General features: G+C 43.7%; 1 protein-coding gene across 4 annotated transcripts in view; it reads right to left on the bottom strand.

The window, feature by feature from the left end:
* Positions 1-2,260: 2,260 nt before the first annotated feature.
* Positions 2,261-14,199, bottom strand: part of LOC121303055 (calsenilin-like) — a 74,985-nt gene continuing 63,046 nt past the window's right edge. For 2 of the 4 annotated variants that reach the window (XM_041233454.1, XM_041233453.1), the window contains 7 exons: positions 8,179-8,303; positions 7,264-7,333; positions 4,800-4,870; positions 4,309-4,416; positions 3,194-3,298; positions 2,671-2,733; positions 2,263-2,446 (listed from right to left, as the gene is read on the bottom strand). In XM_041233454.1, coding sequence (XP_041089388.1) covers positions 2,399-2,446; positions 2,671-2,733; positions 3,194-3,298; positions 4,309-4,416; positions 4,800-4,870; positions 7,264-7,333; positions 8,179-8,303 — 590 coding nt within the window. In that variant the 3' untranslated portion in view covers positions 2,263-2,398. Of the gene's footprint in view, positions 2,447-2,670; positions 2,734-3,193; positions 3,299-4,308; positions 4,417-4,799; positions 4,871-7,263; positions 7,334-8,178; positions 8,304-14,199 lie in introns of all 4 variants that reach the window. The other 2 variants (XM_041233452.1, XM_041233455.1) reach the window with 2 other exon arrangements.

Raw genomic sequence — 14,199 nt, 5'->3', positions numbered from 1 at the left:
GATGAGGTCAACAGCTCTGACCTCACATGCACACAAACCTGGCTCTTTTTGCAAAGCGGTCATGCACTGTTGCAGGTAGGGAGTTGATCAAAAATGAGAAGCGTACAGAAGAACTATATTGAAAAGGAATTTATTTCTGTGTTTTCTGCTTTTTTTATTTTATTAAAATATTCAGGCATAGATAAATTGACCTCAGCGAATGGGAGAACAGGGGTTTTGGGAGGGGGGGGTTCTCATTCAGTGCTGAGGATACACAAGAGTACAAGCTTCAAAAATCAGATTGAGTTGTTTGGTTCTTCAAGCTGCAATTGAAATATATAAATAGTAATAGTTATAACCGTGCTCTGAATAGCTTTAGATCACTTTCACAGTCGGCCAGGGACTGTATCTGTTACTTGCCTCGTATTTGTGTTCCAAATTTTTTTTTTTTTTTTTTTTTGATAAACACTTTATTTACATACAAACTGATTATATAATCTTTTTTTTTTTTTTTTTTTTTTTTGCTTAAGGCTACTAACTATGAGTCTCCCCATGCAACTTCTCAATATGCCTTCCTTTTAAATAAATACAGTTTCAAATAAATAAATGAATTAAATGGAATACCCTCCGAATGCTGCAGGTGGAGGGGGAGGAGTTTGTTTCGTGAACTTTTCAGCAGCGAGGGAGGGGAGAGAGCCTGGAGCTGAAGCGCTCTGCATCTGTGAGACTGGCTGCCCTAGAGGGACGACACTGACTTCAATGCGGGCGCCCCTCAACAGGGGGCGCTGTGAGACAGGCCAACCACGGAATTACAGGGATGTTGTCATATTACTATGGGATAGGAGTAAGAAAATACATAAAGAAGAGGCCCGCATCGAACTCCGCTGGGCAAATGTGTTTAAACTGCTCCTGTCAACATGCGGTGGCCAAAAGCATGGAGAAAAATAGCTAAATGACATACAATGCATATGTGGGTTAACACAGCCATGAAGAATAAGAAGATTGCAGACTCTTGGGTGCCAGTCCTCCCTCCTACAGTGTTAGAGGACCACGCAGCTCTGGGCTGCTTGCAGGCAGGCCCGGCCAGTCTACAGGGTGCTGGTGCGCGGTGAGCTGAGGACACCCTGGCCGACGTAAGCCCTCCCCACTTGGGTGGCGCCCCCTGGGAGCTCCCGCCAAGATATGACCTAGCTTAGCCCAGTGGGGCCCCCCCGAGTGATTGATCTGGTTGCGCCTGAAATCGGCTCTGATTGCAATGCTACTGGAGAAAAATATGCCAAAAAAAAAAAAAACTGAACAGATCAGATGGAGATCTGAGCAGATAACAATCCAGGACAAAAAGTACTGCCCTGCCCCACCCATAAATAAATACCCCTAACAATAGTCCAGATATTTGGTTCAGGGTTTTGCTCAGTTGCAATCCAGACTAAGGTAATGGGGGTTGAAGATGCTCAGTGGTTAGAGGGCTGGGCTGCAGTGGATTTGTTCAGCTCAGACATGAGGAAGGAAAGGGAGGAGAAGGCGAGGAGGGAGGTTCAGGGAGGCCTGGTTCAGAGAAGGGGGTTACAATGGGGGTCCATAACATACCCACCCAAATCCCAACTAAATGAATCAGTACTGTACCATACATGCCAGAAGTCAAGACCTTAGGTAAAAAATAAAACAAAACCTCTGTGATCTGTCAGAAGTACTAAAGGAATTCTAGTGAATTATTAATATCTTCACTTCAGAATCCAGCAAAGTCCTGGTGCTGTGAAATCGTGGTTCCCCGTCTCTGATTGCCGTGAGACGTTGGTTAATCTGTCCGTTTGCGAGCAGGAGTTTGCAAGAGTGCTTGAGAATCCCGGTGGTCCAAAGGGGGGGATGATCTTATTTTTTTCACTTTTTTTCCTCTTTCTCTCTCCCTCCTTTTCTCACTGTGGTGTTTTGTGCTCTTTTGTGTGCGTAAAGAGAGGATGACGCATTTCCTACTAAACCCCCCCCCACCCCCCCCCATAAGTATGTAGCTGAAGGACATCATACATCGACTTCTTTAGGTTGGTCTCGAGTTGAGGCCTACTGGATTACTGTACTTTGACCTGGCAATCTTATACTGTCAGTCCTTGTTTTAGTTTTAAAATTATAATAATATCATTATTTTTATAAATAATAATATAACATATGACCATTGTTTTCAAAGTTTCGTCAAAGCAGTGAGCAGAGACACTCATCACATGTAGATGTTTGTGTGTGTGTGTGTGTGTGTGTGTATGTATGTATGTATGTATGTATATATATAATATATTATATATATATAATTATATATATATATAATTTCTATAGAAAAAGTTCAGTCTGTTGTTGACACAGAAATAGGTGGGTGGGTGGGTGAGTGACGGTAGACGATTGGTGCAGACGTTCTAGATCATTCCAGGTAGTTCTAGATCACATTCTCGAACAGCTGCATGGAGCTCATGATGTTTTCATCCTGAGAGAGGAAAGAAAAACATAAATATGAGTGTGTGTGTGTTCGTGTGAGAGAGAGAGAGAGAGACAGACAGACAGATAGACAGAGGCACAGACTCTGTGAGAGAGACTGACAGACAGACAGAGACAGACAGACAGACAGATAGACAGACAGAGAGAGAGACAGATAGACAGACAGACAGACAGATAGAGTGAGAGAGAGAGACAGACAGAAAGGGTGCAAACCTTTTGACAAGTCTCCATGAACTCATCAATGGTCACGACTCCATCCTGGTTTCTGTCCATCTTCTGTAAGAAAACATAAAGGCAAGGAATGTTTAGCAGCAGCTAAGCAGATACAGCATTCCACACTATATTCTAAAATATACAGTTAAATAAGAATTTGATACAAACTATCGGATACAAACACATTTCATTTGGCCTCACCAATATCAGGGTCTACAGATATACACACATTTTGAGCTTTAGAACTAAAATATTTGGCGTTTAATGATCGTGGTTCGAGCTCCACCGCGGACATCAGTAGCCGAGTCCTGTCGATAGCAGCAAGGTGGAATATTTTTGGAATGACCTCAATGTCTGTGAAGGTTTTCTATACTTTGGAGTTTCTCATTCCTTGTTGAATTTCTCTCCATCCTCTTTTCCGGGCATTTGATTTGCGGTATATTTCTTTCTTTCTTTTTTTACTGGCGCTCTACAGTTTGGAGTGGCTCTGTCTTTCATGTCTCCGCCCCCCCTGCCATCTGACCTGGAAGAACTTCTCGACGTGCTCGAAGGGGGTGTCCTCTCTCACCGAGGGGTATGTGTAGTTCCCCATCATATCGTAGATGGACTTCATGATCGCCAGCATCTCCTGGGGGCCCGGGAGACAATAATAATATATATTAAGATAATAATAAGCATGTCAGGATTCTGGGGTAGCAGGGTGCGGACCCTTTAAGAATGTATATCAGCTCCGCCCCTTTTGAATGCCTGTGTGCAGCCTGGCAGCGAGCAAGAGCAGAAGGAGAGGGAGGAGAGAGAGACAGAGAGAGAGCGCGAGAGAGAGAGAGCAACAGAGAGAGAGAGCAACAGAGAGATAGCGTGCATAACAGAATCTGCCACGATATAATGTGTATCATTGATATCAATGAATTAAAAAAATGAATTAAAGTCATGATTATACCTAATATGTTGTATTTTTATTGCATGGAGTAGTTTGAATAAGTGAATATTAGCGCTGGGCTGATGTACTCGATATTGCCTTTAAGAAGTGTCTAACAGCAAGTACTCTGATTGTTTTATTGGCTTATTGAAAATATTCATTGTCAGCTTACAGCCTTGCTAGGGCAGTACAGCAGTGAAAACACAGCGCCCCGGACTAGACAAATTCACTTCCAGACTCTTTTAAAGCACTGGCGAGGGCAGCTCATGAACGGCTTCATTTAACACCTTCTTAATGACAATGATTAGTGTGAGTACGAGTCCCAGCACAGCCGTGATGCTTTAACAAGTCAACGAGCCCCCCTGGATTCATACAAAGTCACAGAGCTGTGGTATGTTTAAATCAGACCCGAAGTGTCGTGTCTCTCCAGTTTAGACCCGGCCCCTAAGCCCGTCTCACCTCCTTGGTGACGTAGTCTGTAGTTTAGACCCGGCCCCTAAGCCCCCCTCACCTCCTTGGTGACGTAGTCTGTAGTTTAGACCCAGCCCCTAAGCCGCTCTCACCTCCTTGGTGATGTGGTCTGTAGTTTAGACCCGGCCCCTAAGTCCCTCTCAACTCCTTGGTAATGTAGTCTGTAGTTTAGACCCGGCCCCTAAGTCCCTCTCAACTCCTTGGTGATGTGGTCTGTGGTTTAGACCAGGCCCCTAAGTCCCCCTCACCTCCTTGGTGATGTAGCCATCCTTGTTGATGTCATAGAGGTTGAAGGCCCATTTGAGTTTCTCATGGACTGAGCCTCGAAGCAGCACTGAGAGTCCGATGACAAAGTCCTGACCCAAAACAAAACGGGCTAGTGTGAGTTTCTAACCCTGCTCAAACTCCTGGCTCCTGATCATTTCAATATCAATAATACTAGACTTCATTGAGGGAAGTTCTGAACCCCAGGACTGGGTGCAGCAGCAGCAGCAGGGCTAGTGTGAATATATATATATATATATATATATATATACACACACACACACACATATATATATATATATATATATACTATATATATATATATATATATATATATATATATATATATATATATATATATATATATATATATATGAACATGACAACATGGCTGTGTCATGACAGGTAGCTTCATTAAAAATTAAATACAAATTTAAAAAAAGACAACAACAATCACTGCCCTCCGACCCCTCACCTCGAAGCGGATGGAGCCGGTCCTGTCGATGTCAAAGGCATTGAACAGGAAGTGAGCGTAGGTGGTGGCGTCTGTGGAGACAGGAAGTGCGTTACTGTTTGGGCGTTCCCCCCTGAACACATGGGTCCCAGCTAGTCAAGCCAAACTGCTGTGACGGTAAAATTAAGAAATACTAAAATAAACTTAAGAAGTCCTTTTCAGCCTAGAAGAGAAGAAGGGAAAGAGGGGACTGATTGAAGTCTATAAAACCAATAAAAGGTCTAGATCAGGGCTTCTCAAACTCAGTCCTGGGGCCTCCCTGTTACTGTTGGTTTTCATTCCAACCAAGACACTACTTCAGATTCAGATGAGTCAGATATAAAAACACTGGGAGCATTAAAAAAGACGAGATTCTGTGTTTTTAAATGAGCCCCCGCCCCCCCTCCCCCCCAGTAGAGGAGAGTGAGGAGCTAACAAGGGCTTTGATGGGCTGAATGGGCTTTTCTCTTCCGAAACATCTCTTCTGCTCTACATGTAGCCCTGTTGAGTGTCTCATTGCTATGGGTGGGACAGTGAAATACACTGGAGCAGGACGAGGGAAGGACAAGCGTGTTTGTGTTCTACACGTCTACATAAAGTGATCCAGTTCCTGTTTACAGCACAGACTAGCCAGGCCTTCACTATCTTGTTTATAAACAAGCTGGATTTCACTTGAATCCATCTTTTTTATTCCTCTGATTTTTCTTTTATCTGCAGGACTGACTAGCGGTGCCAGTGGTTAAAAATATACCGAAAAACAGGTCCGTCTGTCTGCTGTGTGTGTGGTCTGTGTGTGTGAGTGTGTGTGTATGTGTGGGTGGTCTGTTCCATCTGTGTGTGTGTGTGTCTGTCTGTCTGTGTGTCTTTGCATGCGTGTGTGTGTTGTCTGAGTGTGTGCTTGTGTGTGACTGTGTTGTCTGTGTGTGTGTATGTCTGTGTGTGCGAGTGCATGTCTGTGTGTATCTGTGTCTGTGTGTGTGAGTACTTGTGTGTGTGTGTGTCTGTGTGGTTGTGAGACAGTCTGCGTATTTTATCCATACCTGAGATAATGCAACAGGGGTGTCTGAAGTCCATTCCTCGTCTTTGTTCCAACCCTGTTCCACATTGTTTACCTGAACCAATTAAACCTCCATCCAGACCCTGAAGTAGTTCATTAACTTATTTTACCTGTTAAACCTGGAGTGGAATAGCCCTCCAGGACTGGGATTGGCCCCCCCTGCTATATAACATCACAGCAAACTGATGACAATATAAAGGCAGGTCTGTGTGTCCTTGTATGAGTGTCAGTGTTTATAGCCCTGAAAAACAAACCACTAGATTCCCCTCTATAGAGTAGCAAAGATACACAATACAGGAGTCAACGCAGAGTCCTCATGAACGCTTTAAAGGTACTGCAGAAAAGGAGAAATCCCTTATATTGGCTTGTTTTTGTATTACTCTGTAAGCTACACTGGTATGAATTTGTACAGCCTTTTGTACTAATATAAATATCTTTCTTTAGTAAGTCAGCTGTGAAGGGAAGTTATGGAAATGAAATGCAGCTGTGCCTGGGAGCAGCTGGAATTGAGTTTGAAAAACAAGGTCTCTATAAATACAGGCAGTGCCAGACTGCCTGTCAGATGGAGAGGGAACACGGAGAGAGGCTGCACTCTCTGATTCTAACACCTCCTTGCCTCGCTGCCTGTTCTTTCTTAGTTTAATAAAGTAATAGCATGAACGCAGCCGGTCTCTTTGTCCGAGGCGCTCTCCCATATTTACTGGAGAGGTTTAAACACCAGGCTATCCAAACAGGGTAGCAGTGGCAGTCTGAAGAATTAATAACAAAGGCATCAGGTTTTTATTATGATTGAACAAATACATACGCAGAGTGGGACTGCTACACCTCACAACTCATCTGGGGTCTGATAAAACCAAACGATTCCCCTCGCCGCGCCTCCCCTCTCACTCTCCTCTACGGCCACCCTCCACTCCCCTCCCATCTCCCTCTCCCATATCCCCTCTACCTCTCCCCTCCCCTCTCTGTCTCTCTCCCTCTCCCCTCTCCTCTTCCTTCCTGTCCACTCCCCATCCCATATTCCCTTCCCACTCCCTCTCCTCTTCCCTCCTGCCCCCCTCCCCTGCCCTCTCCCCGTCACCCTCCCTAACCCTATCCCCTCTTCTTTCCCCTTGTCCCTCCTGTCCCCTCCCCTCCCCTCTCCCCTGCCCCTCCTCTCTCCCTACCCCTTATCCCCTCCTACCCTTCTTCTCTCCCCTCCCCTGTCCCCTCTCCCCTACTTTACAGTGTCTAGTGATAATGTTTAAGCAATATGTGTAACTTTTGAGGAAACTTACTAACACATCAGTTTCTATAGCACGCACTCATTTATAGACATTGTATTAGTTTCCTTACAGCTTCTCCCCTCCCCTTCCCTGCTCCCATCCGCCCACTGCTCTCCATCCTGCTCACCTCCTTGCGGGAAGAACTGACAGTAGATCATCTTAAAGGTCTCCTCATCCACCAGACCGCTGGGGCACTCCTGAGAGGGGGGGGAGGGAGAAGAGAGAGGGAGAGGGAGAGAGAGATAGGGAGAGAGGGAGAGAGAGAGAGAGAAAACACACAGGTCAGAGATACTTTATACCCCCCGCAGCTAGACAGACAGGCCAAAGTAAGAACAGGTTTAGGGTGAATTTGGAGACACTGCTGAACTAGCAGCTGAATATATAATAACCTGCGACAAAATGAGAGACGCGATGTAAATAACCAGACTCCACACTTTGTGAATGTGTTAAATAAGAAACGCTCTATAAATGTCGGTTTATTTCATATTTGTATTTTATTTTATTTGAAATATATATGCTGTGACAATACCTGTAAAACTTGTCATGCCAATAAAACTTTTTTTGAATTTGAATTGAATTGAGACAGAGAGGGAGAGGGGGGGGGGGGGGGGGGGGGGGGGAGTCCGGGGGAGGTCTGGGGGGAGAGTCAAAGGGAGTCCATCACAATGACTATGCTGTACAGCGCTCCCTCGACACCTCGATATACACCATTAGATAATTCACTAATTCACTCGCTTGGTTAATCTACTGTCACACCTGTTATAACATACCTACCTTACCCAGCTCTCAAGGTATAAGACTTTTATCACTAATAATAAGATGACCCCTTCTCTTTAATATGAGTCAATAATGTGTGTCTGTCCAGACTCTCGCGAATGTCTACACTGCATTAGGAATATCTGTCTTGTGGTATGAGACTCTCTGATCACTGATACTGTGGTCTGAAGGGGAGGGTGCGCTGGGACTAGCCTGTGTGAAGCTGGCACACAGCACAGCACAGTCGGTCTGGGATAACTCTGTCGAGTCATTGGCCCGCACTCACGTTTTTGAAGCCCCGGTACAGAGACTGCAGCTCCTTCTTGGTGAATTTGGTCTGCGCCTGCAGCTGATCCAGACCCTCCGGCTGGTGCCTCACTGTCGACAGCTCCAGATCACTTTCACTGCTGTCTGTGTGGAGACAAGAACAACGCAGGTTAGAGGGACCGGATTCAGCACAGATACAGTACAGTACAGTACAGCTCCAGATCACTTTCACTGCTGTCTGTGTGGAGACAAGAACAACGCAGGTTAGAGGGACCGGATTCAGCACAGATACAGTACAGTACAGTACAGCTCCAGATCACTTTCACTGCTGTCTGTGTGGAGACAAGAACAACGCAGGTTAGAGGGACCGGATTCAGCACAGATACAGTACAGTACAGTACAGTACAGCTCCAGATCACTTTCACTGCTGTCTGTGTGGAGACAAGAACAACGCAGGTTAGAGGGACCGGATTCAGCACAGATACAGTACAGTACAGTACAGCTCCAGATCACTTTCACTGCTGTCTGTGTGGAGACAAGAACAACGCAGGTTAGAGGGACCGGATTCAGCACAGATACAGTACAGTACAGTACAGCTCCAGATCACTTTCACTGCTGTCTGTGTGGAGACAAGAACAACGCAGGTTAGAGGGACCGGATTCAGCACAGATACAGTACAGTACAGTACAGCTCCAGATCACTTTCACTGCTGTCTGTGTGGAGACAAGAACAACGCAGGTTAGAGGGACCGGATTCAGCACAGATACAGTACAGTACAGTACAGCTCCAGATCACTTTCACTGCTGTCTGTGTGGAGACAAGAACAACGCAGGTTAGAGGGACCGGATTCAGCACAGATACAGTACAGTACAGTACAGCTCCAGATCACTTTCACTGCTGTCTGTGTGGAGACAAGAACAACGCAGGTTAGAGGGACCGGATTCAGCAAAGATACAGTACAGTACAGCTCCTTAGATGGTTTAAGCATGTGCTAGACTAGTAGGGGTCTGCTTGTAGTATATATTGTAGTGTCTGACGAAGTACTCCATTAGTGATCTGAAGGAGTTTTACTTCAGCACCGCTCACAACAAGATCAACAAGAAGAAAATTCTATTGGCGCATCAAGGCTCCTGCAATACAAGCCTGGCTGAACATGGGTGTGGAATTGGTGAAGCACTTTGAATTGTGTCCAGTTGTAATGTGGAAACAGCATGCTGCAGCTCCCCTGCTCATCCTGTCCTGATCTGACAGCATGTAACACACGCAGCTCTAATGGTTAGATGTTACCGTTTATTTTTCAGTAAAAACACGTTTAAATCGCAGCGTGTTCGTTCTGCTGTTTTCGATTATTAGTGCACTACAGCAAGCACATGGTCACGTGTTTTATTTCACTATTTCCCTCATTTTTATTAGCACAATCTGAAAGCAACATTTAGTGAATGTCACTGTATTTTACTGCAGTTAAGCTGCAGTACGTTTCATTTTGAATTCTCAATTATTATTTTTTTCTTTTCAGCAGTACACTTCCTAATTAGTCCCAAGTATGTCTACGCGTCCTGACGGTATTGTGACTAAATTATATCTGTGATAGTTGTGGCTGCTAAAGATGCAACAGACGAGTCTGTCAGTGTTACTCAAAACTGTATTTAGCCGCTCTACGATTTTACTGGCGAAATATAGCGTAGATTTATTGGAGTTAACAAAAGAAAATTAATTATGTTACGTGTATTTTAACATTACATTCTCAAACTCGGTGAACGTGTTAAAACTTCAATATAAAGCCATACAGATAAATAAAATAAGGAAATGCATTAATAACTTCTAAAATAGTTCGTTTATAGGCACTTTTTTTTGTTTTGTTTTTTTTTGCGGTTGCCTCTGATGACGGTTCCAGTTGGATATGTAGCTGGACTGGGGCGTTTAGCTTCAAACTGTAGCTTCGATTTTGTCTTTCTTACTGTGAGGTTGAAAAGACAACAGGGCTAAACACAGATCTGATCAGGTTTGTTCCGTTGTTTTTTCTTGTGCACAGTTCCCTAATAATGGAAGACACTGCATTCTGGGAGATGTAGTTCTTAGTGGAAGTTTTAGGAGAGGGAGGCAGACAAGCTGTCCTGCAAAATTGCTATGCGTATTTTTACGCGTTAAATTTATATTTCGTGCGTATTTCGGATTTTGAATGTGTAAAAACGGCAGGTACGCAGCTCATCTGCAGCGCTGCCTCTAACATAATATTACTGCTGTCTGCGTGTAGACAAGAACACAGGAACAGCATGAGTTACCCTTCTGCAAGCTTCCCAAAGCCCAGTAAAGTGTCATAAAGCACAGTGAAAGCATGAGAAAGCCTAGGAAAGCACTGTAGAGAATGGCAAGGTATGGTAAAGTATATCTTTGGAGACAAGAACACGGAAACACAGAGCGTGGCTCAGGTGCAAAACAAACCCCAGACAGGGCAAAACAGTACAGCTGCAGGACACTAATAAGCCAGGGGGACTGCCCAGGGCTGTAAAATGCTCTAAAATAGCTACCATAAGCTTCATCAAGCCAACTGCCTAAGTAATATAATTCAGGGACCCCTTTGCTTCTCTTCAATATAGGAGTGGAAACAATTCAATGACTGGAGGAAACACAATGAAGATGCTACCCTTTCCTTTTTCATTTCTCTCTTTCTATCTTTCCATAGAATTGTACCACTCAGGGCTGTGTCTCAGGCAAGTGGTGTACCCAATACCTTTCAAAACAGAAATGGGAATAAGACTTGCACAGCAGTTTGACCCATTCCTGGTTTCACTATGAGTTTAATAAGACTCACCTGAGCTTATCACCTATACACTGTGGCTAATCAAGCTCCTAGTAAAACTTGGAATGAGTCTCATTTCCATGCTTGTAAAAACCCAAACACCATGACAGTAATGTTAAAGATGTAGGTTGCTTCTCTGACTGTCCTACCTTCGTCTGTTAAGTTGATTAGCCCCAGAAGATGCATGAGCTTCAGAAACATGCAGACCAGACACACAATCCCTATAGTCTGCAAGCCTTCAAACTCGAAGCTGCCAGCGGCCACCATCCCAGCTCCCCAAAACTGTGCACTCACGCCCCAGGACTGCAGACGGGACCCCCCCTTTCCCAGTCAAGAACACAGCTAATCCTCCCCACCACCCCACCCCCAGAAAAATGTGGGGGGAAAAAACAAACCCAAAACAGGAGAAGAAAAAGAAAAGTACGAGGTTTATATGTCCAGAAGAAAAGGAAAATGAGACAAATATAAAAAGAAGGACTCTCTCTCTCTCTCTGTCACACAGAGACTAAAGGGAACACAGCAACATGTGGGAACAAACAAGGGAGACAGCATTACAAATACTGGTGCACTTGCACATCATTATAACATTATTATGCACAGTTGCAATGTACTTCATGTGTATGTCTTTTTGCACAATATAACAGTAAACCTATCTCTAAACCTAACCTGATATAAATGTGTACTTACATAGAAATCATGCAAAAACATTTACATATGAAATGCATTGTAGCTATACAAAGTACCATTGTAATTATGTGCAAGTACACCTGCATTTACTAAGTAACTGCTCTGTAAATACACAGTAATTAAAGACGCTTCATGTTTACAAAAACTCTAAATGAGAAGTGGGTCACACATAATATGAACTATCTTTGACTCCACTGTAATTATACTGATTACATTGTAAAGGTGCAACCATGTGTGCAGTTCCTCTTATAAAAGTTTACTGCAGTATTTTTGCAGTTTTTCCAATGCTTTTCCCCATGGCTCTACTATACATTTACCATAGTTTACCCTTAATATGCTTTACCATACCTCGCAATTCTTTGCAATGCTTAACTGTGCTTCACCATGCTTTCACTGTGCTTTATTACACTTTGCAATGCTTTCACTGTGAGAAACTTTTACAAGGTTACAGTCTAACTACAAAAGGTGCCACATTTTCAATTTGTAATCTAGCCCCACTCCCCAGCCCCCTTATCTAAACAGTTTTCTTTTTTTGGAAAAAAACATTTGGGGTTTTATTTTGTGTGAATTATTCATTTTCTTTCCAAGGAACTACAGGTAAGTAACACTGGTGTCTTGGCAAATGTCAAATAGTGCTTCAAAAACAAACACAGTCAGACCCTTGTAAAAGTTTCCCACAGTAAAAGCACAGCAGAGTGTAATAAAGCACAGTGAAAGCATGGGAAATCACAGGTAAGCATTGTAAAACATAGTGAGGTATGGTAAATTTTAATAATATACATGGCAAACCTGGGTAAGCTCTGGTGAATGCAGATTATAACCATGGAAAAAGCATGGGGGATACTGCAGAAATACAGTGGAAAACTTCTCCACAACATTCATCTATCCTGTTCCCCTCTGGACTGATTGGTATAAAATATATTGCAGCAGGGGGAGCCCTCTGAGATTCTGTTCCTTATGTTTCTGTGTTGTGTATTTACTAATCCAATGACTCTGTGCTGACTGTCTGAGACAGAACTGCATTCAGAGACTGAGTTCAGCCCACCAGTGAGCCTGATTCATCCACAACTTCCAACAGAAAAACTCACAAGAAACGGTCGATCACTTAAACAAATTCACCATGCACTTTCCCAATGCTTTCCCCATGGTTACACTATTCATTTTCAATAGTTTACCATCGTTACCAAAATAGGGATATGATCTTTGTTGTTTTAGCTGGCCTACTAACTAACAATTAACAAAAAAATAAACTATGTTTCTTAAGCTAGTTGTTAACAGTTAATAAACAGATGAAAAATGCCCCTGCTGGATGCAAGAGGTACATCAGATAGAAATGTTTGTGTCTCTCCCGCTGTAGTGAGGGTTAGAGGTAATTCTGAGAGCTCTACACAGGAGGGGGCTGGCGATTAGAGAATCAAGAAGCCTCCCCGAGTGACGTGGAATTTTGTTAATTAAAGAGCAGAGTAAAAGTTTTGAAAATATGGAAATATTGCAAATGAAGCCACTTCTGATTAAATTTATCCTCAATCTGCACCTCTCAAATTTCCTTAGTTGTGTCACTGGGGTGGCAGTGTTTAATGAGGGGGTGCTGGGGGGTGGGGTCTCCCTCCCTCCTCCCCCCCCCTCACTCTCTCCCTCTCTGTCTCAATTCAATTCAAATTCAAAAAAAGTTTTATTGGCATGACAAGTTTTACAGGTATTGTCACAGCATATATATTTCAAATAAAATAAAATACAAATATGAAATAAACCGACATTTATAGAGCGTTTCTTATTTAACACATTCACAAAGTGTGGAGGCTGGTTATTTACATCGCGTCTCTCATTTTGTCGCAGGTTATTATATATTCAGCTGCTAGTTCAGCAGTGTCTCCAAATTCACCCTAAACCTGTTCTTAGTTTGGTCTCTCTGTCTAGCTGAGAAAAGTCTGGAATCTAGCTGGTGAATTGGGGGTATAAAGTATCTCTGACCTGTGTGTTTTTTGGACTCTTTTTCTCTCTCTCTCTCTCTCTCTCTCTCTCTCTCTCTCTCTCTCTCTCTCTCTCTCTCTCTCTCTCTCTCTCTCTCTCTCTCTCTCTCTCTCTCTCTCTCTCTCTCTCTCTCTCTCTCTCTCTCTCAAGAAAAGAGAGAGAAATAAAAGAAAATGAAAAAAGTACCAGAAAGTGAAGAGAATTGGCCCCTGGAGTGTGAGGGAGCGGTGGCTAGCGGCAGTGTGTCACTAGGCAGGGCTGTACGGAGAGATCTATACCTCCCTCTAGCTCTCTCGTTTTAATTAAGTCTGGGAGGGGAGCGAGAGACGGCTGCTGGAAAAACTCTCTTTTAGAGAAAAATCGAAGTTTCATTTTTTTTGGTGAAAACGAATCACCCCCATGATCTATGCGGGTAGCGCTCACAGTGCCCACCTAAAGGGCCAGCAACTATGCCACGTGACTGACCTGGTGCCACTGTGATTGGCTCGGTCTGCTCTCATGAGTGTGAAGGCGGCAGTGGAGAGTTTGCTGGGAGGAGGTAGGACACGTGTTTTGTTACACTTATATTAAAGGTCCAGGTGT

The sequence above is a fragment of the Polyodon spathula genome, chromosome 31, assembly GCF_017654505.1.
Source record: "Polyodon spathula isolate WHYD16114869_AA chromosome 31, ASM1765450v1, whole genome shotgun sequence".
NCBI classification, from domain to species: domain Eukaryota; kingdom Metazoa; phylum Chordata; class Actinopteri; order Acipenseriformes; family Polyodontidae; genus Polyodon; species Polyodon spathula.
This window is presented reverse-complemented; position numbering and strand designations above follow the sequence as displayed.